We start from the raw sequence: 26,268 nt of genomic DNA on the forward strand, positions 1-26,268 counted from the left end.
ATACTGATAACAGAGTGTTCTAAGCAGTACAAATATGGGTACTTATAGAAAAAGGTTTAATGAGAAGGCCAGATCCGGCCATATGGCTAAATTAAAGGAACTGAAAAGAATTAGGAATAAGCAGTTCACCAGACAGGATGAAAACGATGAAAAGGCGGAAAAGTCAGAGTCAGCTTCGTGTGAAAGTGGTATGACGGATTCAAATGTTAATGCAGAAATTCTTGAACCCCTTACTGAAGAAGAAAAGAAGATGAAGAAAAGAAAACTACAAGAGTTATTTACACCAAAGGAATCAAAAGTTTCCAGGTTAAAGAAAAAAAGGCTGGATAAGTTTATTGACCACCAATTGAAAAGAGAGGAAAGAAAGACAATTATAGGTAAACTCCAAGATTATAAGATAGATACGAGTTTGCTGACAAGCTCTAAGAGGCTAGGTGAGGGCAGGCAGACTAAAAAGGAAGAATTCAAAGAAGCACTGAGTTTGGAACGTCAAGGAAGAGGAAATGAACAAACAAAGGAAATATTATACGAAGAATATGAACCAAAAGTTTGGGATGAGGACGGTAGAGCGGAAAGCCATGGGGATGAGGACGAAGATGATTTCGAGGCTACCTTTGGTGCTATGGTGAAACCGACAGACAAGGATGAGAGGAAACCTTCTGGTTTTATTGATCACAGGCCAGCAAAATTTGGTGGCTTTGGTCTTGGCTTCGGATTCAACAATATAAAAGTCATAAATAAAACAAGCAAAACTCCGAAGAAGAAATATAATTGGAGACAACGTGTAGAAATGGAAGAACTGAAGAAGCATGGGAAAGAAGACGAAATGGATTTTGACACGACATCAGAAGAAGAGGAAGAGGAAGAGGAAGAGGAAGAAGAAGAAGAAGAAGAAGAAGAAGAAGAAGAAGAAGAAGACAAAATTGAGCCTAGTGGAAACACACTCGAAGAAGTCGCAGGTGCAAATAGTGAAACTGACTTAAAAGAATCTGACCAGAAAGACGTCGCTAACGAATTCAAGGACTGGGCCAATCAGGAAATTAAAAAAATGGAAGGTAGAGACCAAGAGCTAGTTACTCCTACTTTGAACATCGATTATAAACCGATCATTAGAGAGGAAGATTTAGATGATGGTCTCAACGAAACTTATATCCCAATAAATGAGAATTCCACGCGTAAAGCCTTCTATGTTGAAGTTAACAGATCAGATGAAATTCAAAAAACAAGAATTCGACTACCAGTGTTTGGTGAGGAACACAGAATTATGGAGGCTATTCATCATAACGATGTGGTAATTATTTGTGGTGAAACCGGGTCAGGTAAGACTACACAGGTCCCACAATTTTTATATGAAGCTGGGTTTGGTGCCGAAGACTCCCCCGATTACCCAGGAATGGTGGGCATAACACAACCAAGAAGAGTGGCTGCTGTGTCTATGGCTGGGCGTGTAGCAAACGAATTGGGTGACCATGGCCATAAAGTGGGATACCAAATTAGGTTTGACTCTACTACGAAAGATGACACAAAGGTCAAGTTTATGACAGATGGTGTCTTATTACGAGAAATGATGCACGATTTTAAGCTGACTAAATATTCCTCTATTATCATAGATGAAGCCCACGAAAGAAACATCAATACTGACATTTTGATTGGTATGCTGAGCCGTTGCGTTCGTTTAAGAGCCAAACAGCATGAGGAGAATCCAATCGAACACAAGAAGCTTAAACTTATTATTATGTCAGCTACATTAAGGGTGTCAGATTTCAGTGAAAACAAAGCATTGTTCCCCATTGCACCCCCTATCTTACAAGTTGATGCAAGACAGTTTCCTGTCTCTATTCACTTTAACCGTAGAACTGCATTCAATTATACAGAAGAGGCTTTCAGAAAGACTTGTAAAATTCACCGGAAATTACCTCCTGGTGCTATATTGGTGTTTTTAACCGGTCAGCAAGAAATCACCCATATGGTAAAAAGGCTAAGAAAGGAATTTCCATTCAAGAAAAATTCCAAGTACAATAAAGAATTGGAAACTCCCATTTCTAAAATGGGTATTAGCTCAAAGACAACGGATTTGGAGGTTGAGGATATAGATTTTAGTGTCCAAGTTATCGATCAAGATAAGTTCAAGAGCGCGATAAAATATGAAGACGATGAAGTTAACAACGAAAACGATGTTGACGAAGAAGAGGAGGAAGAAGAAGGATTTGAGGAAGTCCTGACTGAAGGGCAAACAGCTAATGATCCCTTATATGTGCTTCCGCTTTATTCTCTATTACCAACCAAGGAACAAATGAGAGTCTTTCAGCAGCCTCCCCAAGGTTCCAGGTTGTGCATTGTTGCAACAAATGTTGCAGAAACATCGCTAACTATACCCGGGGTTAGATATGTTGTTGATTCCGGGAGGTCCAAGGAACGTAAATATAATGAATCAAATGGCGTACAGAGTTTCGAAGTTGGCTGGGTAAGTAAAGCTAGTGCCAATCAAAGAAGCGGAAGAGCTGGTCGTACTGGACCGGGCCATTGTTACCGCTTATATTCTTCTGCTGTCTTTGAGCACGATTTCGAACAATTCTCTAGACCTGAAATCTTAAGAATGCCGGTGGAGAGCATTGTGTTACAAATGAAGAGTATGGCCATTCATAATATTATCAATTTTCCATTTCCAACCCCTCCAGATAGAGTGGCTCTTTCCAAGGCAGTGCAATTACTGCAATATTTAGGGGCTCTTGATAATAAAGAGATGATTACTGAAGATGGTAAAAAAATGAGCCTTTTCCCACTTTCACCTAGATTTTCCAAAATGTTACTTGTTTCCGATGAAAAGGCCTGCCTTCCTTATATCGTGGCAATCGTTAGTGCTCTTTCAGTGGGAGATCCTTTTATCAATGAATTTGAGTTAGGAATAAACGAAATTTCCAGAAAACCAAACGCTGATGAACAAGAAGATGATAAGGACAAAGATCTTGATGAGTCAACATCAGGTATGGACCCTGAACTTAAAAAGGAATTGCGCAGTAAATTTTATAAAAGCAGGGCACAGTTTGGTAAGTTAGACAAGTTCGGTGATGTATTTCGCTTATTAAGCGTTGTAAGTGCAATGGATTATGTTCCAAGGGAACAAAAAGAAATATTTATGAAGAAAAATTTTTTAAGAGGCAAACTAATGGAAGAAATTGTCAAATTGAGAAAGCAGTTAATGTATATTATCAAGTCCAACACATCAAAAGAAAACATTGCCGTAGTAATTAGGAGCGAAGATTTAAAAAGTGACATTCCAAGCGTAATACAAATAAAACTATTAAAACAAATGATTTGCGCCGGTTTTGTCGACCATGTCGCCATTAGAGCAGATGTTTTATTTCCAGATGACGCCAAGATAACCAACAGAACTTCCATGATCAATATTCCTTATATTCCCGTTTTGGCTACGAGAACACCAAATATCGAGGACTGCTTTGTCTACATCCATCCAACTTCAATCTTAAATAACTTGGGGGAAATGCCACCCAAATATATGCTGTATTATTCGTTGCACGTGGGTGGAAGTAACAAAACAAGAATGAATACTTTATGTGATATCGCAAGCACTCCCCTAGCAAACATAGCAAGGAAGGGTCTTCTTTTGACATACAGTAAACCTTTGACCGGTCAAGGCTTGAAGACCGTTAATTTATCGCCTACGGAGCGGTATTGTTATGTGGTTCCTAGATTCGGATCTAAAGTTGACAATGATCTCAAGATTAGCTGGGATTTAAATCCTATAGCAGTGCATCAAAGGAAGCAAAAAGGCCAATGGACAGTCATTAAGTTTATTACCAGGAAGGGTTTCCAGGCCATTACCGGCGAAGAAAATAAAAAATGAATGCCCCAACATCATAGCAATAGAATGTTATAATATAAGAGCATATAGGAACAATATATTATCGCCATTGGGCTTTTTAAGTAATTGCTGACGCATAATCTACTCTCCTATTAACTCACAATGTTAAGCTAAATTTTATGGCAGGATGTCAAATGTGTCATTGTATACGGTATTAATAACTTGATACGATTTTTTTATTGAACAAAAATAAGAGCAGCTCAAGCATAATAAGAGGAAACTCATCGAGCGAATTCAGAACGAATTATAGATCTATCATACTAGGTACGTTCATCAGGAGGCTTTTATAATGGAGCACAGATATAACGTGTTTAATGATACTCCGCGAGGGAACCATTGGATGGGCAGTTCTGCGTCAGGATCACCACGTCCATCCCATAGTAGTCGTCCTAATGTAAATACAACACGACGTTTCCAATATAATGACGATGAACCCGGTGAGGAAATTCGGCCTTTACGTTCGAGGAAATTCAAAAACACTGAAAATGAATTGAGCGATGAGAGATCTAGGATATCTGAACGCGACAGCAGAGACCGCCACATTAGTGGTGATAAGAAGGTAGATATTTATTCACTGCCCCTAATATCAACAGATGTTTTAGAAATTTCGAAACAAAGGACATTTGCGGTGATATTTTTTCTTATAATTCAATGTTATAAAATATATGATCTGGTAATACTTAAATCCGGATTACCACTTTCGGGTTTACTGTTTAAGAATTATCGGTTTAATTTCATATCCAAGTATTTCATTATGGATTCATTATTCCTTTATGTTTTGCCATCCTTTAACATTCCTAGACTGACTTTCAAGCCATGGATGGTGTATCTTCAGATCTTAGGTATGATACTATTGAACATATTTATATCAAGCGATCACGAGTTCGTTTTAATTTCATTAGTTTTGACCACATGGAGAAAAATTTATACGAGGGAACTAAGCGTAACAGGCTCTGCCATCAATCATCATCGTATTGTTGATTCCTCCGCTCATTTTAAGGGCGCTCTAACAATAAAGATCTTGCCTGAAAATACGGCAATGTTCAACCCTCTTCATGAATCATATTGTTTACCCATGGATACCAATCTTTTCAAAATTAACTCTATTGATGTACCCATCAGAATAAACTCAACTGAAGAGATTGATTTTATTGAATTAGAATATAGAGATCTCTACACAAATGCGGTAGAATCACGGTCTTTGAGCAAGAAAGACTTCAGAATCATAAATAACCCCAAATCCTTACTAAATAAAGACCAGTCAGTTCTAAAATCTCATTCGAACGATTTTGAAGAAGGTAGTACAATTCGTTATTTGGCGGTAACCCTTCAAGATATTGGTTTTTATCAAATCAAAAAAATTGTTGATTCTAAAAAACTAAATTTAAAAATTCATCAGTCGCACTTGGTTGTTCCCTACTGTCCAATTGCATCGATTACTGGGACTGGAAACAATGATAGATGTATTGGTGATTCGGATAATGTTTCTCTTGAAATTCAGGGTGTGCCTCCAATGAAGTTAGCATACTCTAAGATCGTTAATGGTCAAACATTTTCATATGCAGACTCCAGCCTGCAACCAGAATATTTTGAGTCGCCCTTACAATCAAGTAAATCCAAACAGAGTTTTACCCAAGAAGAATTAAACGATATGAAATGGGGTAGAAACCAACCTGTTAATATTAATTTAGATTCTTCAATTACCCAGGACGGCAAATATGCATATAAAATCGACAAAATAATTGACGGCCTGGGAAATGTCGTGGATTTTACATCTCTCCCTGAAGATTTAAAAAAACGTTATGATTTGTCTTATGATTTTAATGTTCATGGGATTCCACGTGCAGCGCTAGAGGAAAGATTCGATCTCAAATCACCCACGAAAAGGTCGATTGCCATCGTGTTCGAAGAAATCAAAAACTGGATTTCAGATATTCCGTATGTTATTAGCCTAACCTATACTGATGCACAAGACAAATCGAAAAAGAAAATGAATATCACTACAGATTCTTTGACTAAGGTCCTTCAAGCTGATCTTCCGGGGTTGTATAGTTTAGAATACATTGAATCTAAGTTTTGTCCGGGTGCGATTGTTGGTAAATCAAACGTCCTAGTTACTATGCCGGTTGCACCTACTATGGAAGTTAAATCCTTTCCAATATTGGACCAGTGCGTGGGACAAGTTGGCCTAAATTTCGAGTTATCTTTTACTGGCGCTCCACCATACTATTATAACACCAAAATTTATAAGCTTGAAAGTGGTGAAAGAAAGCTATATGATGCAAAGAGATACACCTCGGAAGGTACTAGAAATCACTTCAGTTATAGTCCACCTAAAGAAGGTAATTATGAAATTGTATTTGATACGGTTTCCAATAAACTATTCACGGAACCAATCAGATTGGAACCTGTAAAAGATTATACTTTCAAGACATCAATGAGAGTAAAACCAAGCGCATCACTAAAATTACACCATGATCTGGAACTCTGTTTGGGTGACCACAGTAGTGTCCCTGTAGCTTTAAAAGGTCAGGGCCCTTTCACGTTGACATATGATATCATAGAAACATTTTCAAGCAAGAGGAAAACCTTTGAAATCAAAGATATTAAAACTAACGAATATGTTATTAAAACACCGGTCTTCTCTACTGGTGGCGATTATATTATATCTTTGGTTTCTATTAAGGATTCCACTGGCTGTATAGTTGGACTCAGTCAACCGGATGCTAAAATACAGGTGAGAAGAGATATCCCATCCGTCGCATTCAATTTTTTCGAGCCTGTTAAAGAAGCCAAAATTAAGCATGGTTCTGTTACCGAAATCCCGCTCAAATTAAGTGGAGAGGGGCCATTTACCGTTAAGTTTAAGCACATGGATTATGATGGAAAAATTTTGAAAGAATCTGAAAACAAATTTCAGAATAGTTATAAGCCGGCTTTGAAGGTAAGTAAAGAAGGACTTTACCAATTGATCGATATTCGTGACTCAAGCTGTCAAGGTAAGGTAATTGACCAGAACAGTGTGTATAAGGTATCTTTCTTGGAGAAGCCAAACTTTGCCATTCAAGATAACCATCACATAACAAGATTGACGAAGAATTCATTTTCCAAAGAGGAAGTCTGTCAAGGGATGGAAGGTACTGTCGATTTGGCTCTATTTGGCTCTCCGCCCTTCATACTAGAATACGATTTGATGGCACCCAACGGTCATATTTTTACAAAAAAGATTCAAGTTGCAACCAAATATGCCTCACTGAAACTACCTAACCAAATTCCTGGAGAGTACATAACTACTATTAAGGCCATCTTTGATGGCAATTATGGTGAGAGTGACGTACATTTTAGAGAGCATCAGTCAGAACTCGTAATCAAACAGACCGTACATCCCATTCCAGACGTTGCATTTGCCGATGGTGGTAAGACCCTGCGTGCATGCGCTGCCAATGTAGATCAAATCTCATTTTTGGAACCAATAAATTTGAAATTTTTGCAAGGGGAAAGCCCATTTTCAATCACCTTTAGCGTTTACCATGAGAGTACTAGTAGAACAGATCAATATACCATTGATAATATTGACTCAGAAAATTTTTCGTTCGAAAAGTTGTATGAAGGCATGAAGTTAGGTAACCATGCCATAAGTATTGATTCTGTCGCTGACGCAAATGGTTGCGTCAATAATCTCATATCCGGGCCACGTAAGCAAATTCTCGTGTCAATTACCGATGCACCAAAGATACATATATTAGATCCTTCTACGGAGTACTGTGTGGGGGACTATGTTGCGTATCAACTAAACGGTGTGGCACCTTTCATGATCAAGTATGAATTCAATGGTATTCCACTAAAATCTAAGGAACGCAGCTCCCAATTTGTAAGATTAGCCTCTGAACCGGGTGTTATATCTATCACTTCTTTACAAGATTCATCCTCACAATGCATTGTCGACTTTACGAAGCCCGGTTTGAAGAGTGAATTTAATGATTTATCCTTAAATATACATCCAATTCCTTCCGTAACTGTTTCTCAAGGAAATTACGTCACTGAGGATATTCGCGAAGGTGACCAGGCTGAAGTGATCTTTTCATTTGAGGGTACGCCGCCGTTCTCATTAACTTATGTAAGGACGGAAGAAACAGATGGAAAACACGGCAAAAAGAGGTCACAGGTTGTTGAAACGCACAAAGTCACAGATATATATTCACATGAGTACAAGGTAATTACAAGTTTGCAAGGTACCTACGAGGCGATTGAAATCACAGATGCTTATTGTTTTGCCAAAAATGATCTCTTTTTCAATAACTAGATATCAAAAGAAAGTCAGAGGGAAATTTTCCTTCTCATAATATTTTTGTACAATTTTAATGTATAATATATCTCTGTACATCAGTATTAAGATACATAAAGAAAGCGAAAAGCAGCTGTATTGTTGACTTTCTTCTTTAAAACTATTAAGTCGCTTGATTTAATCACGCTGCTTCATAGTAGCTCAAAGGAGAGAAGGGCGAATAGGAAAAAGAAAGCGCCAAGACTTCCGTCCTTGACGGTATTATATAGGAGGATATCAGAAGCACCTTTTTTGAAATATAAAACAGATCGCTCCAATGACTTATCCGAAAAGAATACCTATAAATGCGTGGTCTGATGTTCATAGGGTGGCAAGGCCACTAATTATTACTTTTGATGCATATAATACATTATATGCTACAAAACTTCCTGTTATGGAACAATACTGTATTGTTGGACGTAAATACGGTATCAAGGCAAATCCTTCAACGTTAACAAATAATTTTCCACACGTTTTTAAGAAACTGAAGGAAGACTATCCTCAATACGGAAAATATTCTGGTATTAAGCCCGAAGAATGGTGGTCCATCTTGATTAGGAACGTCTTCGCACCGAACGCAATCCCCGATGAGATGATAACTGAAATATTGACGCGGTTTGAGGGCTTCGATTCTTATTTTGTTTACCCAGATTTGGTTAAATTTTTGAAAGATTTGAAGTCAAGACGTCCCGATATTATTATAGGGATAGTAAGCAATACTGATCCAATTTTTTACAAATTGTTAAAGAATATCGGATTGTATGAGACATTTGTCGGCCACATTTATTTGTCATATGAGCTTAATCTCGCCAAGCCTGATAGAGCAATATTCCATTATGCGTTTGACGATATCATATCTAAACACCCTCATTTGCTAGAAAAGTACTCCAAGGAGGAAATTCTGCAGCATTGCTTTCACATTGGAGATGAGTTACACAACGATCTTGAAGGGTCAGAAACTGCCGGTTGGACCGGTATACTGTTGGATAGAAATGATAAATACGGGTTTCTTTCAAATTCGATTAGTAAACCAACCCGGGATGAATATAAGCTGTCAATTGATAAAATAGATAATAATTCGATAGACACTTGGAAAGCCAGTACTAAACAAACCGACACTGTACAATTGAGTGAAAGAAAGTACGTTGTTTCAAATCTTGAAGTCTTAGAGGAACTCTTTCCATGAACACTGAACTCGTTATAATCGCAACTATGTATTATAGATATTATTCATATCTGCTAGTAATTTTTACTATATCTTTTAATGGGTTTGTTTATTAATAATTTACAATGTGTAAATATATGATCTAAGTATTATACAGTTTAGACACTGATTGTTTTCCAGACGTTCAAACCGTCGGTACCGGTACTTACCAAACAACCTGGAATTTGCTTATGCCATTTGACATCCTTAACTTCCTTTTGCCAGTGAACAAACAATAATTGCGGTGGGATTTCTTGAAGCTCCTTTGTTTCAGCGGCCTGTTGTTTAATTTCTTCATCGTCAGCTTCTACAGACAAATCCCACAAAGTTACAGTATTATCTTCTGAGCCTACTGCAACAATAGACTCATCTAATGGGTTGAATGCAATGGAAGTGATGGCTCCCTTATGAAAGTCATATTGAGCAACCGGTTGAACAGCATCAGCATTACTTGGTGTAAAGTGTCTCAAATCCCATACCCCCCAGGTACCGTTATCGTCACCGCTTGCTAGCAAATAACCAATTTTGTCACTCCAACTTATAACATTTACGTCAGTGTTAGAGGCTTTAACAGAGATAGCGGGTTTATGTTTTTTTGATCTTGTGTCCCAAATCCTTATATACCCATCACACCCTGCTGTTGCGAAAACAGTGGATTCTGTGCGAGACCACTGGATATCTTCTATGGATTTATTGTTTGAAACAGTGAATGGCTGTTTGTCGGTCACCCACCTTGAAGTGTGTCTCTGGGTGAAATATATTTGTCCTGAGCAATCACCTGATAATAACGCACCAGTCTTGATCAATGGTGACCAATCTAGACCGTAGCCTTCAACATTTCCGTGATTCTTAACAGTGTGAATAGGCCGTTTAGCGGACTTTGGGATCTGATAACCTGGTGTAGAAAAAGCTTTGCTCTGTGGGGCTAGATCGTATATATAAACATCACCATTTTCGCTCATTGTAGAGGTTAGTACCTCTTGATTAGAAACGGCAAATGGAGAAACCTTTAGTCTATTAGTCGTATCTCTTAATGGTATATTTTCATTCTCAATAATTGGATCCACATCATCTTCATCGTCCTCCTCCTCATCATCTTCACCCTCGTTATCGTCTTTCAAAAGTGTTCTCGTTAAATTAGAAAGTGCTAAGACCATTAGTTCATTCTCCTTTTTCCTGGAAGATTGAGTAGCTGTAGTTAGCAAAATAGACTGTGGATAGTTTCTACGTTCAGAACCTAATGTATCTGGAATAACATCTAACGTCAAGCATGGCCATGGCATATTGACATTATGTAGCATTTCGTAAACAGTAGGATCGGCCTCAAGAACTTCATCTGGTCCTAGTGGACGAGACATGTGGGGCAAGTACAGCTCTTGGATCTTCTCTTTATTGCCTTCGGATTGGTCCTTTTGGACTAAAGTTTCAGCTTCTTCCTGCTTTTTCCTAAGGTCGTCTTCGTCATTAATTTCATCGTCGCCATCAATTTCAATAATTTCACCATCACTATCAAAATCATCGCTCAATTGTTCCTCTAAGTCATTCGTGGGAGCATCTTGCCCTTCAGATGTGGAAATAACAGGAACAGAGTGAGATTCCGTTTTAGCAGAGACTACTCTGTCTTGTTCTTCATCAATCTCAATGGACCTTTTTGACATAATGGTGCTATTTCCGTGTATGTAAAAACGGTGAGCAGGTGATATAACTATTTACCTACACAATCAAACAACTACAATCCCTATATGAAATGGTCATCTCATCGCTAATTTCAATTGGATTTTATTTTCTGTATATTTCGCTGGAAGGAAAAAATTTTCACGGCTCGAACGAAAAAAGAAACGTGATCATAGAAACAACTATGTAAGCACAAGGATACTGTATTTCGAGTTGTCTAGGTTATGTAGACAATATCACGTTTCCAGCGGTGTATCGTCAATGAACTCATCGCCAGACTGTTTTTTCTTCTTCTTTTGATTCTTTTTCGCTAGTTTCCTTAGCTTTTCTTCTTCGATAAGATTCGACCTATTAGACTCAATATGGTTTACGAAAAAATCACCATTTTTGGTCTTCTTTGCTTCGTTAAGTGTAGATTCCACATTATTAAATAATTCTACCCTTGTCTTGGCCAGTCTGTTCAGTATTTTGTTATCTCTTGTTCCACATTCCATTTTCCTACACTGTCTCAGAGATTTAAATGATACTTCGCCGGGATTCATATACCTGTTTTTCCTCAAGTTATGCCATGGTGTTATCAAGATGGTACATTGTGGCATTTTGTTTCCCTGAATAGATTCTGATTTACATAGCTGCAAACAGTCATCTAGCACTTCTTGCGGTACATCATCGATGGTTTTTTGATTTGGGTGTAACTTTAAATAAATATGGCCACTTGAGTACTTGTCAGCGTGGAACCAAACGTAATTTAACTCTTTATAGCTCCATTTAATAAGTAGGTCGTTTTCAAACTTATCTTTACCGGTCACAATTTGGTAAGGTGTTGAGTACTCAGTTGGTTTTGATTCATAGAAGTACACCATTGTTATTGAATAGTTTGAATTTCAATTCAGCCTTAAAACTTTCTTTGTTTACGTTCTACCGCTAAGTATGAAACAATCTTCTGGTCTATAGATTTGGTTTGTTATTCTCTTTTTCAAAGTTCTACGTTTCCATCTCATTATAGATTTAGATGAAACCATGGATAACTCTGGATAATCCAAACCATAGCCTAAATATAAAATTAAGATTGTAAAGACGGAAGTAAATAATATCTATTCGTTGCGTGTTTAATCTATCGTTTTTAAATGATAGATTAAACACGCAACAAACTTTTCCAAACCACTGTTAATTTTTCCACAGATATGCTAGTTTTTATGTTTAACAATATGGTTCTATATAAACGTTGGCAAAGTCCAGCTTACCGTCTTCATATTTAGCAGGCAAATGACTTGTTAAAATTTTCTCCAATAGTACAAATGAACATAAAATATTAGTATATACTCAAAGGCGAAGCTCTTTTGGTGCTTCTAAAGGAATACCAACTTTTTTTTACCAATGGTGACCTTTCGGTATAAGGTCGGCGGCTAACATATAAAGAAGCAGAGAGAGAAAGCGTTAACATATCATCAAGTTAAACGTGATAGGAAAACAAAAATAAAGAAAACAAAAAAATGTACGAATACTGCTCAGTTGTAATTAAGAAATATTCTAAGTATACAATTCCCTCTTTTGCTCCAAATGGGTTTTGTTCCATGCTTGAACCCCCTCAAATAGACAAGTGGCAACATCTTTCCACTAACTGCACTCTTCAATTTCGGGTTCTTTTAATGGACTCCGGACAAGTTCTTATTCATGTGGTTCTCAATAACTCAACTCTTCTCGAAAATATTCGGCTACCGCTAGGGGATAATCAAGATCTGATACAATTTTCATGTAAATGCCCTATAATCTCTTGTAAATATATCTCCGAAGAATTTGGGCCCAGAATGTTGAGGAGGTTTCAGATCAATTTACCCAATGACATTGAGTTCAACAGAGCTATTGTTTCTTTGAAGAATCTCAATTTTGTCTTAAGAACAGCTAAGACATCAATAGCTCAGAATACAATAACAAGCCAGGTGTTAGACATTAATAATGGTAAAAAGGTTAATTTCGCTGAGGGTACAAATACTAGTAACTACGCACATTCCAACACACAATTTCAAACCCAAAACATGATTACGGATTTCAGCCAACGTTGCCAGGAGAAATCTGAAAGAGAGCCAAGTAATCGTTCAAATATAACTTTGCCACAGGATAACTTCCCAATAGGTCAACAAAGCTGGCCAAACACAGAGTTAAATGTAGTACACTCTTCACAAGACCTCAATACTCCATCGGCTACGCAAACTGTGCTGAGTCGCCCCGAACCGCTAAATGTGCAGCCATCGGAAGTTTCTCAATCTTTAGCAAAGACTACCAGCTGCCTTCCCAACATTGGAAACCAAAAAAACCAAACTGAGACTATTTCTGATTTACTTTCAAGAAAAGACATCGCCCCGTGTAAACCTGGCTTAATGGAGGTTGTTCACTTGCCAAAGGAGAGGGTAGAAAAGGAGAGTCGAATGCACAGCACCACTGGTTTAGTTAAAACACCAACAACAACCGTATGGAGTCTAGAGAAAGAAAATACGATAAGGCAAAATTCCAATAATAAGGAAAATGCCGATAATAAGCTAAGCGACTCCCAAAAATCCAGAGGTATAAATACACCTAATAGGAGAACAGAAATACCGCTGAACGGCACACTTAACGGAACGAAGGAAGAGGTATCGCTAGGTGGAGAAATAACGATAAGCGTCAAAAATGCTAATCGGAATGCGTCAAGAAAAATATCTAAGCGGCTAATCAAGGAAAAGTTAAAGGACAAAGAATTCATGAACTGGGTATGTATTTGCAAGAAATTGAGCTCTTTTCCCCTCTTATTCATTCCTTTTTTATTCTTACTAAACAAAATATACTAACTAAAAATATTTGCCACTACAAAATGGATAAAAAGGTCAATAAGGTTGAAACGGTTCTCAATAAAATGTTCGAAAAGTGAACCCTTTTTTGAAGTTCCCTTTAACACTAGCCACGAAATGAATGAAAAAGTAAACCCGAGTTTCGGCAATATCGCTAAGCAAGAAGAGTAAGCTCGTTTAAGTGGGCCTTTATGAAAAAAACAAAATATAAAACCTTTAAAAAATTGAATCATATAGATGGGCACATCGCCAATTTAAATATAAAATATCATTGGAAGTGTATATAGCGAGGTGCGGAATACAAAGGAAACACAGGTCAGTATGTCGTTAAAGGATAAGTATCTAGATCTCGAATCAAATTTAATAGATAAACTACAAAAGTTGCCATATGTTCATCAATTTATCCACGATCGAATAAGTGGCAGAATCACTCTCTTTTTGATAGTGGTTGGAACGCTTGCATTTTTCAACGAACTGTATATCACCATTGAAATGAGCCTCCTACAAAAGAACACATCAGAAGAACTAGAGCGCGGAAGAATCGATGAAAGTTTGAAGCTTCATCGGATGCTAGTGAGTGATGAATATCACGGTAAAGAGTACAAAGATGAGAAAAGCGGGATCGTTATCGAAGAGTTCGAAGATCGCGATAAATTTTTTGCAAAACCTGTGTTTGTGTCGGAGCTGAATGTTAAATGTAATGTGGTTGTAGATGGGAAAGAAATTTTGTCCACCCCGTTAAAATTCCATGTCGAGTTTTCTCCAGAAGATTATGAAAATGAAAAAAGACCTGAATTTGGCACCACCTTACGTGTATTGAGGCTGAGACTTTACCATTACTTCAAAGATTGCGAAATATATCGCGATATAATCAAGAACGGGGACGGTGAAGGGGCAAGAAAGTTCACGATTTCCAATGGTGTCAAAATTTACAATCATAAAGATGAACTACTGCCAGTGAATATTGACGATGTTCAATTATGTTTCTTAAAGATTGATACGGGGAACACGATAAAATGCGAATTTGTATTATGAAGAACTTTCAAAAAAAAAGTATTAGTTACTCAATGCATACATACATATATATATATACTATGTATGTCAGTTTTCTACCCTAGGCACACCTATTTGGTTGTGATGAAGCTGATTTTCGCACCAACACCACAATTTCATTATTTGCGTTAGTCTCGGCTCATAGGGAAATTCAGAAGAATAGTAATTATTGAACTCTAAACCTTTTGTCTTTGAATTTGAAGAGGAGAGCAATTCGGAAGTTTGATTCCAGTAGTTTTTATTTTCTAAGTTATGGAAAGTCCTCGCCGCTGAACCTGTGCCGACATTCCCGTCCCCTTGATTCAGCCAGACTGAATTAGCAGCAGCCGCGGCCTCGTTGCTTGCCATCTTATCGTGAATAGGTTGGTCAGAAGAAATGTGGTTTATTTTTGTACCATTTGAACCATTGATGAGATTGTTTTTATACACCGTGAAGTTCTGAGTAATGATTTTTTTGTCGGAATTTAGCAAGTCAGGGAATTTGGAATTATTATTGTTGATCTCGAATTGAATCCTTGGATGAATAAACTTTAACAGTTTCTCATTAATTAGATCGGCTATTTTAGATCTTAAAGATATCGAGTACAAGTTTTGTAAAGATTTGGGTAGCCTGATGCTGCCGCTATGCATCGAATCTGATAAGGGGAAAAGTAGTAAAGTCATTGCTAATTCTAACTCCTGCATCTTTTTGACACTCGACGAAGCCTTTATGGCAAGTTTATTTTGAGAATACTGAATTAGATTGAGTATAAAATCGTTCGAGTCCTTGGAGGCGTCCTCCTGTTGATGGTGGCTTCTTATCATCTCAATCAAGTTCAGCAACAGCAGTTTAAAATGTAAGTCTCCATCTATGTCGAACTGCTGCTGCTGCTGCTGCTGCCTGTCCGATCTACCCGCATAACTTCCCGTAGCATTGAAAGTTTCTTCCAACACCTCCAGCCCAAAGATAGAGTTTATCTCCTCCATTGCATCATTGATGCGCCCCAGCTTGATAAGATGTTTGATGTGAAAACGCTCTTTGATCTTGTACAAATCATTGAAAAGTGCAATATCTTTATTGTTCCGTATAAATCCAAGCTCCTTGGCCATCCTAATGCTCGAGTCCTCATAAGCCATAGAGACAAAATAGTTCAACAGAAGCCGAGGCAGTGTGGGCTCTATCGGTGTCGTCTGTATGGTGGCAAAACCCTCGTCCTTCGCACCGCCACTACTGTTGGGTTGGATTTTCAGCGGATAATGTATAGTCTTATTTGCATAGAGCTCGCCCATGGCCGAATACTTGGCCACCTGCTCTTTCCATTCCTCCTTGGTGAAGCACTTCTTCCCATAGGTAAAGTCCTTCCCGCCATTCTTGCTGTTGCCGCTGCAAGAACTGCTTTTTGCAGTATCGTTACTAAGAGTTGATATAGTCATTTCTAATTGCTATCAGAGAAATACCTCTTATTCGGCTGATATATATCCCTCTGGTGCCCCTTTGCTTGCAACTAATGACCAAATACACATGTTAGCTTTAAGAAAAACAATGCGCCATCAAAATGTCTCCTGCAACGAACCGGGGCACTGCTTCGGCAGAGTCAAGAAAGCAAGATCGACACTGATAGTGATAAACAGCAACACAATGGAGCGATTACCACTCACTCGGAACGGATCCGGACAACAGCCAAATAAACTCCGGGATCCCGAAAAGGGCCGTACACAAACCCAAGCCGAGCGAAAAACAAGAAAAATAAAACAGGGAAAAAAGGAGCGCAAGAGAAAACGCACAGGAGCAGGGGCAACAGCAGAAAGGGGAACCATTTTGGTTTTTCCGTTTTCTTATTTTTATTTTTTGTTGAGTCATGGGCACGTCACCGCACAGCAGCGCCGCGGGCCTGAACCGCTGCGCGTCTATCATCGTGAAACATCGCTACTTCTGTCGCCGCGCCGACGCTGGTCCAGACCACAAAGAGATGCACGATCAGAAGCACTGTACCCTGCAGAGTTAGAGATAGTGTAACCGTGACTTCATTTTTGAAGCGTGGTTTCACATTCTTTTTGCACCGCCCTTATCTCAGATATAGTTTCGTTCGGTTGCTTCCCCAACTAAAGGTGCTGGGTGACGGTTTTTCCGGCTGCTGCGATTTTCCCTGCGCGGGGCCCGGCGCGGAATTGTCCAAAAGCTAAAACTCAACGGATATTTTGAAATATAAGGTTATAAGCAAATTTCCTAAATTTGTTTAATTGTATATGCAGCAATTATTGCATTTGAGACATTCGGCTATCGTTTCCTCTCTTCGTGTCGGCAATCTTATATAAAAAGTTACTTTTTTTGAGTTTCAGTTTCTTGTATATCTTGGTATATATTGAAGGAGGATTTTCTTTCCTGGTCCTTTTACTTCCTTGCGTCTCTCGTACTCCTTCCATTTCTGTTCACGGCGTTTTTTTGTTTTCTCCATATACTGATAATTTCGTTTGCTATAATATCGTTTTCGTTTATAGTGAATTGTTTTTTTCACTCTAGTTAAGGGCTTCTACAATTTGTCTCAAAAAATTTCATCGAGATGCAAGCCCCCAATATGTTCCCCTTCTCTCAAACACAGCCACAAGCGCTGCCAGGGTTCGTATATGGTCCTCCACAGCTTGTTTTTGATCATTCTGCTCCGAGAGTAGATCCTCTGCATTCTAATGTAACCATAAATCCTCCATTGCCCTTGCAGCATTATAGTGGCCCAAATGCCCATATGAATACTGCAAACAACAATTACGCATATTACTACCATCATCTTAACAATAGTAACAATAACAATAACAATAACAATACAATTAATAATAACGTTAATTCTGCTCTTCCTGCCGCTAATATTCAAATATCTAACCGCTCACATTATAGAAATACACACCAGGTTCCCCCTGCTCCCCAGCGGGTGGTCAGTATCATACCGGATCCTCACATGCCGCCCAATATTCCTCACTTTCAACTAAATAATATTCACCCTCAAATGCATGCTCCTGTTGCTCCTGATATTCATTTCCAACAAGTACCGGTATACAACAAAACTAATAATAATGTCAGTAGTACTGGTAACAACAACAACATTAATAACGATAAACCCGTAGATTCGAATCAGAATGAAGTGCTGGACAATATTAATGAACGTTACTGTCATGAACTTAACAGGATGGTTTCATTTTCTAAACATTCTGAAAATAGCGAACTCAACACTGCTGCCGCCACTAGTGATCCAAACATTCAATCGACCATGGATGAATTAGCTAAACTGAAATCTTTGTCGAATTCTACCCATTTTAAGCAGAACATTGCTACTCAAAATTTTCATTCTTTACAAAATCATATCACAACCATCGAAAACCGTCTGAATTCCCTACTTACTGACAGACAACAAGAGCAGCAACAATGGAGGCAGCAAGAGCCTGAGAAGGAGAGCTCTTCACCGTTTTGCAACAAAATAAAGTTACCTTCCTTACAGGAACTGACAGACTCTATCTCTACCCAACATCTTCCAACAGTCTATGACAATAAAAGGCATGCTTCAGATACTGATTTAAAGAATAACACATTACATGGTTCATTGTACCACCGTCACACTTTTCTTTCAACCTCTTCTTCCTCTTCCCCCACGGCCGGTTCCGTGCCTCTTCAAAAGTTACAGGTTCCAAGACAAGATGACCCAAGTGATACGAACAGGAACGTTTCATCGTCTCCCTTTAATTCAATAACTTACATTCCAAACACTACGTTATCTCCGATGGTCCAAACACAGTTAAAGAACATAACCACTTCCAATCTCAATACAAAAAAGAAGAATAACAGAGGCAGACCAAGAGCTATCCAGAGACAGCCCACGCTGACTACTTCTAGCCATTTTATCAACAATCCTAACTCTGGTACTGCTACGGTTTCAACGACAACCCCTGCCACTAATGGCGATGAAAAGAATCCTAGTGCTAAAAAAGTTATAGAATTTTGTTTCCACTGTGGGGAGACGGAGACCCCAGAATGGAGAAAGGGTCCATATGGCACAAGAACTTTATGTAATGCCTGTGGGTTATTTTATAGGAAAGTAACCAAGAAATTTGGCTCAAAAAGCAGCAATTTGTTATTAAGATATAGAAGAGCTATTGATTTGGCCAACGATCGTAGAATACCTGATTTTATCACTATTCCAAACAGGTTTATTCACGATATGGATAATGATCAAACCTTGGATTCTGAGTACAATACGATCTTGCAATAATATAAATCATACATTCATATTGTATCCACATACGTACGTATATCATAATACATTTTTTTACCCCTTTTTTTCTTGTATTATTTAGCCGCCCGCATTTCCCTAACCTTATCCCAACATTGAAACCAATTCGTCATATACGTTACCTTCCATAAATTGTTTAGATTCACGGTGGGTATGATTTCGGACCACTTCAATTTACAACCAAATTTAACTAAATCGTCAAAACTACTGTGTTCAGAATACGGCACGTTAAAAACCTGAAATTTGCTGTACTTTTTGTACTGCCTCAGTATACTCGAAATATCAAATTCATTCTCACCACCATCATCTCGATCATTCTTCATTAGTTCTAAACAATATCCCATATTGTCACCCATCTCGTTATCATCATCGCTATTTTTTTGATATTTCAAACCAAAATTATGGCTCCATCCCGTAGGTATAAACCCGACAACATCTTCAATGTCTTTCAAGTAGTCTGTTTCCAAATCTTTTAAACTTTTCAAATAAGTTTCAATAGTTTCTTGACTCTTCAATACTCTTATAGGTACCAAATGTACGGATGATTCATGCAGATTGCTGGTGAGTAAGCTGTCGTCCCATGTCTCATTTTGGTTTTCGTTGTTTTGTAAAACTATCTGAATCATTGAAAATTTAACGGAATTCGGCATAACAAATAATTTTGTTTTCAAAAGTTCACATATCCTGATAGCTAACTTCTCTTTTCCAATAGTGTATGTCCCCACAAGAAATAGAAATCTGTGACGATGTGTTGCCAATGTTCTCTTTTTCTGAAAGTGAAATAGGCTCCTTTGTGAATCCCCAAATGTTTTGTTTTTGCCATGCTTGATAAGCCGCAACGTAAAATCAGCCACAGTATTGCATACAGAATGCTGTGAAGGAAAGTTATATCCCATAGTTAGATATGTTGTATCCAAATAAACTTGATCAACATTGTCATTCGTTGTCTCGGCCAACCACTTCTGAATTGCCTTAATCATTTTGGCATTACTTCGAAAATCCCCCGTATGAAGAATTTGTCTTATAGGCTTATCAAATGAATTTGCCAGAAATTCCTGAAAAAGCATTATTATTGCACCGGGGCAATGGTTAGCGTCCAACGCAACTACTGAAATTGTATCTGTTATCCAGAAGCGTTTATTCATGGGTAGGATTCGGATCTCATCCATTGGAATTTTGAATTTTAAATTTACTAAAATCGCAGTAATCTTAGAACAGTAAAGTGTTTTCTTGATTGGATTCTCATCAGGATTGTTCCATGATTTTTTGAGCCCAATATAGTGATCAGAATGAAAATGAGAAAGAAAGTATTGAGAGATAGTCTCGCTGGCTCTATAATTAAAACCATCCACAACTACTTCGTGACCATTATTAAACTTAATTATCTTGAAATTTGGTAAAACAAGTTTTACTCTTGTTGGTTTCTTTGATGCAGTTGGGTGTCTCTTCGCTTTTGTTGGAGGGGATGGGTCAGAAATGATGCTCTTAACATTCTTTTTAGGCGTTCCCATGTTGCTCGGGTCACTACCTATGCAAGTATCACAGTGCGTCTCCCTTTCGTACAATTCTAAGTGAGAAAGGTTTTCTAGGCAAATAGGGCATTGGATAACTTCTGTAGAGATTTCAACATTTATTTGCTCCTTCAATTCGGTTACTATTCGATCTTCTATCCGTTCTTCGGTCCTACTTTCTAACCCTTTCACTTCATTATCATGTAAGCTAACCAGATCTTCCTCGTCTGTGTCTATAATTATTTCAACCTTTCCAGCGTTATCAAGGCAAACGCTTTTATGGTCGTTGTCATCAATTATTACTGGTTCTATGTTCTTATTAGACGTTGGAAGATCGAACCTTGAAAGCGAATACGAACTGGAACGGACAGGCAAGTTCGAAGAAGTGGGAATGTTAAACTCTGTCAAGGTTCTTTGCCTTTTGAAGGATGCGTGTGTGCTTCTATGAAAGGTTCTCCCCTCACTCGTGCTACTAGCAATGCGACTTCGTTTCCGCTTTACCTCAGACCTTTTTAACTGCACAATAGATTTTCTTGACATAATTAACTAAGTCAAACCTGTCACTAGCGTGTATGTGCTTTAATGTAAATTTCAATACCGGGATCCCATCATGCTCATGTTGCTCTATTATTATTATTTTTTCAGTCCGTTTCCATGACAAAATCTAAAAATCCATTGCACTACTTCATAGAGATAATAAGAGGAAAACCCCAAGGAGTAGGTAAACAAGAATATATGGGACTGCTAAGTATTATCAGGAAACAGAAACTCAAGGACAAAGAAATTCGCTGCTTGATTCTAGGGTTAGACAATTCAGGGAAGTCAACAATAGTAAACAAATTATTGCCCGAAGATGAGCAAAGTAAAAATGGTATAATGCCCACGGTGGGTTTCCAAATACATAGTCTGATAATAAGAGATGTAACGATATCTTTATGGGACATCGGCGGACAACGGACACTAAGACCATTTTGGGATAACTATTTTGATAAGACACAGGTTATGATATGGTGTATAGATGTGAGCCTTTCAATGCGATTTGATGAAACTCTGCAAGAACTTAGGGAATTGGTTAATAGAGACGAGAATCGAATAGGATATGAGTGTGCAGTAATCATTGTGTTGAACAAGATTGATTTGGTGGAGAGCAAATCCGAACTGCATCAAAGGTATATACTGGTAGAGAGCAAGTTGAAGTGTCTATTCAAGCCGGACATCCGAATAACCCTCGTTCGGTGCAGCGGTATTACCGGAGGAGGTATTGATGACCTGCGTGACCATCTGGTGGAATCTTGCTATTTCACCCAATAAACATCGGAGGTGTAAGCACATATAGAAACTTTAAATAATGTCAGTATTTATAGTGTGATAGCGCATTACCCGCCGACTGTCCACGTTCGTGGCTTTTACTCACTCTGGATAATAATAGTACCAAGGGGTTCTGTAAGGCTTGCGGGTTACAAAGTACGGTCCATTGAAGGCCCTACAGGAGAAGGAGTGGTAGTAAGACCAGCACATTATCGCAATCGGTCGTTGCCATTGTTTTATTTTCTTTTCTCCCTGGCGCATTGCATTTTGACATCTTTTTTTCCCCAGAATAGCCAACAACCGACATCTGATTCACACATTACAAGACAAGATCTTGGCATAGCATTACATTATCACAGGGCGACATTATCACGAAAAGGTAGAACCCACGCAGAATGAATATTCAAAGCAATAACCCTCCGAATGTCAGTAATAACATAGTGTCAAAACAGGTTTACTACGCCCATCCTCCGCCCACGATAGACCCGAATGATCCGGTGCAGATATCCTTCCCTACCACCGAGGTAGTCGGGCATGGTTCGTTTGGGGTGGTATTCGCTACTGTAATTCAAGAAACTAGTGAGAAAGTTGCTATTAAGAAAGTTCTACAGGATAAACGGTTCAAGAACAGAGAACTGGAAATAATGAAAATGCTGAGCCACCTAAATATAATAGATCTGAAGTACTTTTTCTATGAAAGGGACTCACAAGACGAGATCTATTTAAATTTGATATTAGAATACATGCCGCAGTCTTTATACCAAAGATTACGCCATTTCGTCCATCAACGTACGCCGATGTCAAGATTAGAAATAAAATACTACATGTTTCAATTGTTCAAGTCATTGAATTATCTCCATCATTTTGCTAACGTCTGCCATAGAGATATTAAGCCGCAAAATTTATTAGTAGATCCTGAAACCTGGTCCCTAAAACTGTGCGATTTTGGTAGTGCAAAACAACTGAAACCTACTGAACCTAACGTTTCCTATATTTGTTCGCGGTATTATAGAGCGCCAGAGCTAATCTTTGGCGCAACAAATTATACCAACCAAATCGATATATGGTCTTCTGGGTGCGTAATGGCAGAACTGCTATTAGGCCAGCCAATGTTCCCTGGAGAAAGTGGTATCGATCAACTAGTGGAAATTATTAAGATCTTAGGCACTCCGTCAAAGCAAGAAATTTGCTCTATGAATCCAAACTATATGGAGCATAAATTCCCACAAATTAAACCAATACCATTGTCACGCGTTTTCAAGAAAGAAGATGACCAAACCGTGGAATTTTTGAGTAACGTTTTAAAATACGACCCGTTGGAAAGGTTTAATGCTCTACAATGTTTATGCAGCCCATATTTTGATGAATTGAAACTGGATGATGGTAAAATAAATCAAATAACCACTGATTTAAAATTGCTAGAGTTCGATGAAAATGTCGAATTGGGCCATCTATCTCCAGATGAACTATCATCTGTAAAAAGAAAGCTGCTTCCCAGGTCTAAGTAATGTTAGCACCAGAGGAAGTCCAGGCAAAAGATAATCGAAGAGGAAAAGAATATATATATATATATATATATATGTATGTATATGTATATATTTTTTTAGTACTATTATTACTATTATTATTATAAGTATTGTTTTCCTATTACCATTATATTGTTATGTTAATATTATTAGTATTATATTATCAGTATTATATAAAGGAATACGAATTGTGAAGAAGAAAGAAAGAAGATAAGGTAATGGGGGGAAATGGAAAGAAATTTGAAACTATCTTATGCCAACTCACTTCAAACTTTTTACTATTCAAAGCTAATATGAATATTAAAAACCGTACTCCTTTGCCAGAACGGTACTTTTTTAATGACACTTTTATTTATGTCCGGGTAATGAAATCCTTAAATGGGCTGAAAAGGTTTTTAGAGTATAAAGGGGCAAGTGAAGGCCCATCATCGAACTGATGTAGTGGGTGCATTTCTAAACTTGGACGTGTTTCAGGACAAATAAGTTGACTAGTATAAACAGAATCGAGAGTACCGAACCAATCATGGGTAATGTTCCAGGGAAAATAGATCAAGAAGATAGTTTTAATGACACCAGACCGGATTCCTCATATAATACTGCATCATCTAATTCTGTCACCAAACAATATGATGAAGAAGCTTCTTCAAGGTTGAGAACAAGACGCACGACGTCTTTGGTCAATAATATATTAAATGGGAATAATACTCGTACAAGAGCTGGTTCTAATTTATCCAGCAATAGTAGGAGAAAGACGTCACGGGAAAAGGAACTGGCTAAAGAGGCGCATGCCAAACAATTGGTTGTAAGGAGTAAGGAAACCGTAGATGGGGGGTTTTTAGCTCCATTTGGCTGTTATTCTTTTGAAAAGTTGGACTATGATGCTACGGTCGTTAAAAATTTAATAATCAAACGAAAGTTAGCGCCGTTTTACACTCCATTGCAAGATTTCGATGAAAGTTGGACTAGAGATGAGTTGATAAAAATTGTTGACGGATTGCCATTGCACGATACGTTCGATGAATACTTGGAAGAATTCGAAGATGTACCGATAGGCAATTTAAGAAAAACAACATTTAATGAACTAATAGACAAATCCTTATCCAAAAAGGAACAGAGAAGAATGCACGCTAAGATTTTTAGAGCAAGATTATATAAGAAAAGAATTTTGTGGCAGGAAAACGAAAACGAGACGTTTTTGGAGAAAAAACTAGAGATGAAAAAAATTGGAAGCAATTCCAACAACGTTGGCGATAATAGGAGTAACCAGCAAAAGAAAAATTATCATTTACCGAGTGACGATCTAAAGTATACTCTTTACAAAAATGGGTCTGAATGTCCTATTTGTTTTCTATATTTCCCAGGGCCTTTCAACTATTCCAAATGTTGTCAACAACCTATTTGTACTGAGTGTTTTGTACAAATTAAGAGAGCCGACCCTCATTTCCCTCATGAAGAAGTAGACCCAACCGAACCACAGACCAATGACGATGAAAAGGACCCAAACCTTCTTACTTCTGAGCCAGCAAATTGCCCCTATTGTGCAACTGCTAGCTTCAGCATCACTTATAAACCACCCACGAATCGTGAAACTGGTATAGGGGGTATGCCAGCAGACTCTTATGTATATAGGGATGGTACCATATCAAGACCTGATGGAGGTCAGTCGAGCATTTCCGTCATTACTTCGGATACTATTCGTCCTGATTGGGAAATCAAATTGAATAAAGAAAGGACAAGGTTGATGAGGAGATCTGCGAATGCCACTGCTATACATATAAGCAATAGATTAATCGACCCGAATCATAGTACAAGGAGGAATACAAGTCATAGTATAGCCCCTGTTCAAGATGAAAGTACGTCAGCTTCAAGATCGCCTGAACCGACAATAAACGAACTTGAAGACCAAATGGTGAGAGAAGCTATTAGATTAAGTCTTGAAGATCAGGACAACCGAAAAAAATCAAAGAATAGAAATGCCGCCTTACGACCATAGTATTACAGTTTGTCATTTTTTCACAATATTATAAAACTTTTACTTCAAATGTCTTCAGCTATGCACTGTTTTCGTTGTCTCACCGATGCTTTAACGGAGCGTCGCTAACCTATCCTTTTTTTGGTTTCAAACATATAATTACCTGGAAACATCGTTATATATTTATTGCGAAAAAAGGAGACGTTATCCTGTTCATTGTGCTGTAAGCTCTTATCGCCCAAGAAAGGTTTATTTTTTTGTTCGTTCTTGAGAATTGAAGTCATTCCACCCCAAATATGCGCTTGAATTTTAATAGTGACCAATATAAGATTCCCATCCCGCATCCGCTACTGAAAGATGTCGTTCTTTCTTTCCATGCTTCCTTTTTGAGTGGAGGCATACAACAGTGGATATCAAAGAAGCGTTCGCATAAGTAATCAATTAGTTCCAAATATGCGTACAGTCTTTATAGAAGAGAGGCTGGTAAAAACTGACTTGCGCTCGGCCTCTCAAACCGAAGTAGGACTTGATTACTTTATCTATATGATTGCGGTGTTCGCAGAAAAAGCTTTATCTATTTGGCCTCCACCTTAGTAGATTTTTGAATGGTGAACTTTTTTGAAAACTTTTCAGCCTTAGGCGATATCATCGATGTTTCATTAGAGAATGTTTTGGTTGGCATTCTTCCAAGCTGAAGAAATCGCAAATTGAGCTAATAGCTAGTGCTGAAGG

The 26,268-nt window shown here is 38.1% G+C and overlaps 14 protein-coding genes across 14 annotated transcripts; 10 read left to right on the top strand and 4 right to left on the bottom strand.

Moving 5' to 3' along the window:
- Window positions 1-34: 34 nt before the first annotated feature.
- On the top strand, window positions 35-3,865 carry ECM16 (ATP-dependent RNA helicase ECM16; the record flags this gene model as incomplete). Its single annotated transcript, XM_033912540.1, has 1 exon — window positions 35-3,865. The coding sequence occupies one exon, from the start codon at window positions 35-37 to the stop codon at window positions 3,863-3,865; it is 3,831 nt and encodes a 1,276-aa protein (XP_033768431.1).
- A 307-nt stretch (window positions 3,866-4,172) lies between these two features.
- POM152 (Pom152p) lies at window positions 4,173-8,186 on the top strand (the record flags this gene model as incomplete). Its single annotated transcript, XM_033912541.1, has 1 exon — window positions 4,173-8,186. One exon carries the CDS (start codon window positions 4,173-4,175, stop codon window positions 8,184-8,186), a length of 4,014 nt encoding a protein of 1,337 aa, XP_033768432.1.
- A 298-nt stretch (window positions 8,187-8,484) lies between these two features.
- DPI35 (Dpi35p) lies at window positions 8,485-9,393 on the top strand (the record flags this gene model as incomplete). Its single annotated transcript, XM_033912542.1, has 1 exon — window positions 8,485-9,393. The coding sequence occupies one exon, from the start codon at window positions 8,485-8,487 to the stop codon at window positions 9,391-9,393; it is 909 nt and encodes a 302-aa protein (XP_033768433.1).
- A 137-nt stretch (window positions 9,394-9,530) lies between these two features.
- On the bottom strand, window positions 9,531-11,069 carry RRB1 (ribosome biosynthesis protein RRB1; the record flags this gene model as incomplete). Its single annotated transcript, XM_033912543.1, has 1 exon — window positions 9,531-11,069. One exon carries the CDS (start codon window positions 11,067-11,069, stop codon window positions 9,531-9,533), a length of 1,539 nt encoding a protein of 512 aa, XP_033768434.1.
- Window positions 11,070-11,321: 252 nt separating this feature from the next.
- On the bottom strand, window positions 11,322-11,948 carry JLP2 (Jlp2p; the record flags this gene model as incomplete). Its single annotated transcript, XM_033912544.1, has 1 exon — window positions 11,322-11,948. One exon carries the CDS (start codon window positions 11,946-11,948, stop codon window positions 11,322-11,324), a length of 627 nt encoding a protein of 208 aa, XP_033768435.1.
- Window positions 11,949-12,578: 630 nt separating this feature from the next.
- Window positions 12,579-13,990, top strand: REC114 (Rec114p; the record flags this gene model as incomplete). The annotated part of the gene is made up of 2 exons (XM_033912545.1): window positions 12,579-13,832; window positions 13,946-13,990. 2 exons carry the CDS (start codon window positions 12,579-12,581, stop codon window positions 13,988-13,990), a joined length of 1,299 nt encoding a protein of 432 aa, XP_033768436.1.
- A 241-nt stretch (window positions 13,991-14,231) lies between these two features.
- On the top strand, window positions 14,232-14,945 carry ERG29 (Erg29p; the record flags this gene model as incomplete). The annotated part of the gene is made up of 1 exon (XM_033912546.1): window positions 14,232-14,945. The coding sequence occupies one exon, from the start codon at window positions 14,232-14,234 to the stop codon at window positions 14,943-14,945; it is 714 nt and encodes a 237-aa protein (XP_033768437.1).
- A 66-nt stretch (window positions 14,946-15,011) lies between these two features.
- GID8 (glucose-induced degradation complex subunit GID8) lies at window positions 15,012-16,376 on the bottom strand (the record flags this gene model as incomplete). Its single annotated transcript, XM_033912547.1, has 1 exon — window positions 15,012-16,376. The coding sequence occupies one exon, from the start codon at window positions 16,374-16,376 to the stop codon at window positions 15,012-15,014; it is 1,365 nt and encodes a 454-aa protein (XP_033768438.1).
- Window positions 16,377-16,464: 88 nt separating this feature from the next.
- SPAR_M02520 (uncharacterized protein) lies at window positions 16,465-16,959 on the top strand (the record flags this gene model as incomplete). Its single annotated transcript, XM_033912548.1, has 1 exon — window positions 16,465-16,959. One exon carries the CDS (start codon window positions 16,465-16,467, stop codon window positions 16,957-16,959), a length of 495 nt encoding a protein of 164 aa, XP_033768439.1.
- A 544-nt stretch (window positions 16,960-17,503) lies between these two features.
- Window positions 17,504-19,198, top strand: GAT2 (Gat2p; the record flags this gene model as incomplete). The annotated part of the gene is made up of 1 exon (XM_033912549.1): window positions 17,504-19,198. One exon carries the CDS (start codon window positions 17,504-17,506, stop codon window positions 19,196-19,198), a length of 1,695 nt encoding a protein of 564 aa, XP_033768440.1.
- A 77-nt stretch (window positions 19,199-19,275) lies between these two features.
- PSO2 (DNA cross-link repair protein PSO2) lies at window positions 19,276-21,270 on the bottom strand (the record flags this gene model as incomplete). The annotated part of the gene is made up of 1 exon (XM_033912550.1): window positions 19,276-21,270. One exon carries the CDS (start codon window positions 21,268-21,270, stop codon window positions 19,276-19,278), a length of 1,995 nt encoding a protein of 664 aa, XP_033768441.1.
- A 195-nt stretch (window positions 21,271-21,465) lies between these two features.
- On the top strand, window positions 21,466-22,041 carry CIN4 (Arf family GTPase CIN4; the record flags this gene model as incomplete). Its single annotated transcript, XM_033912551.1, has 1 exon — window positions 21,466-22,041. One exon carries the CDS (start codon window positions 21,466-21,468, stop codon window positions 22,039-22,041), a length of 576 nt encoding a protein of 191 aa, XP_033768442.1.
- Window positions 22,042-22,433: 392 nt separating this feature from the next.
- On the top strand, window positions 22,434-23,546 carry RIM11 (serine/threonine protein kinase RIM11; the record flags this gene model as incomplete). The annotated part of the gene is made up of 1 exon (XM_033912552.1): window positions 22,434-23,546. One exon carries the CDS (start codon window positions 22,434-22,436, stop codon window positions 23,544-23,546), a length of 1,113 nt encoding a protein of 370 aa, XP_033768443.1.
- A 541-nt stretch (window positions 23,547-24,087) lies between these two features.
- SIP5 (Sip5p) lies at window positions 24,088-25,557 on the top strand (the record flags this gene model as incomplete). The annotated part of the gene is made up of 1 exon (XM_033912553.1): window positions 24,088-25,557. The coding sequence occupies one exon, from the start codon at window positions 24,088-24,090 to the stop codon at window positions 25,555-25,557; it is 1,470 nt and encodes a 489-aa protein (XP_033768444.1).
- Window positions 25,558-26,268: the final 711 nt, after the last annotated feature.

The sequence above is a fragment of the Saccharomyces paradoxus genome, chromosome XIII, assembly GCF_002079055.1.
Source record: "Saccharomyces paradoxus chromosome XIII, complete sequence".
Classification (NCBI taxonomy): Eukaryota; Fungi; Ascomycota; class Saccharomycetes; order Saccharomycetales; family Saccharomycetaceae; genus Saccharomyces; species Saccharomyces paradoxus.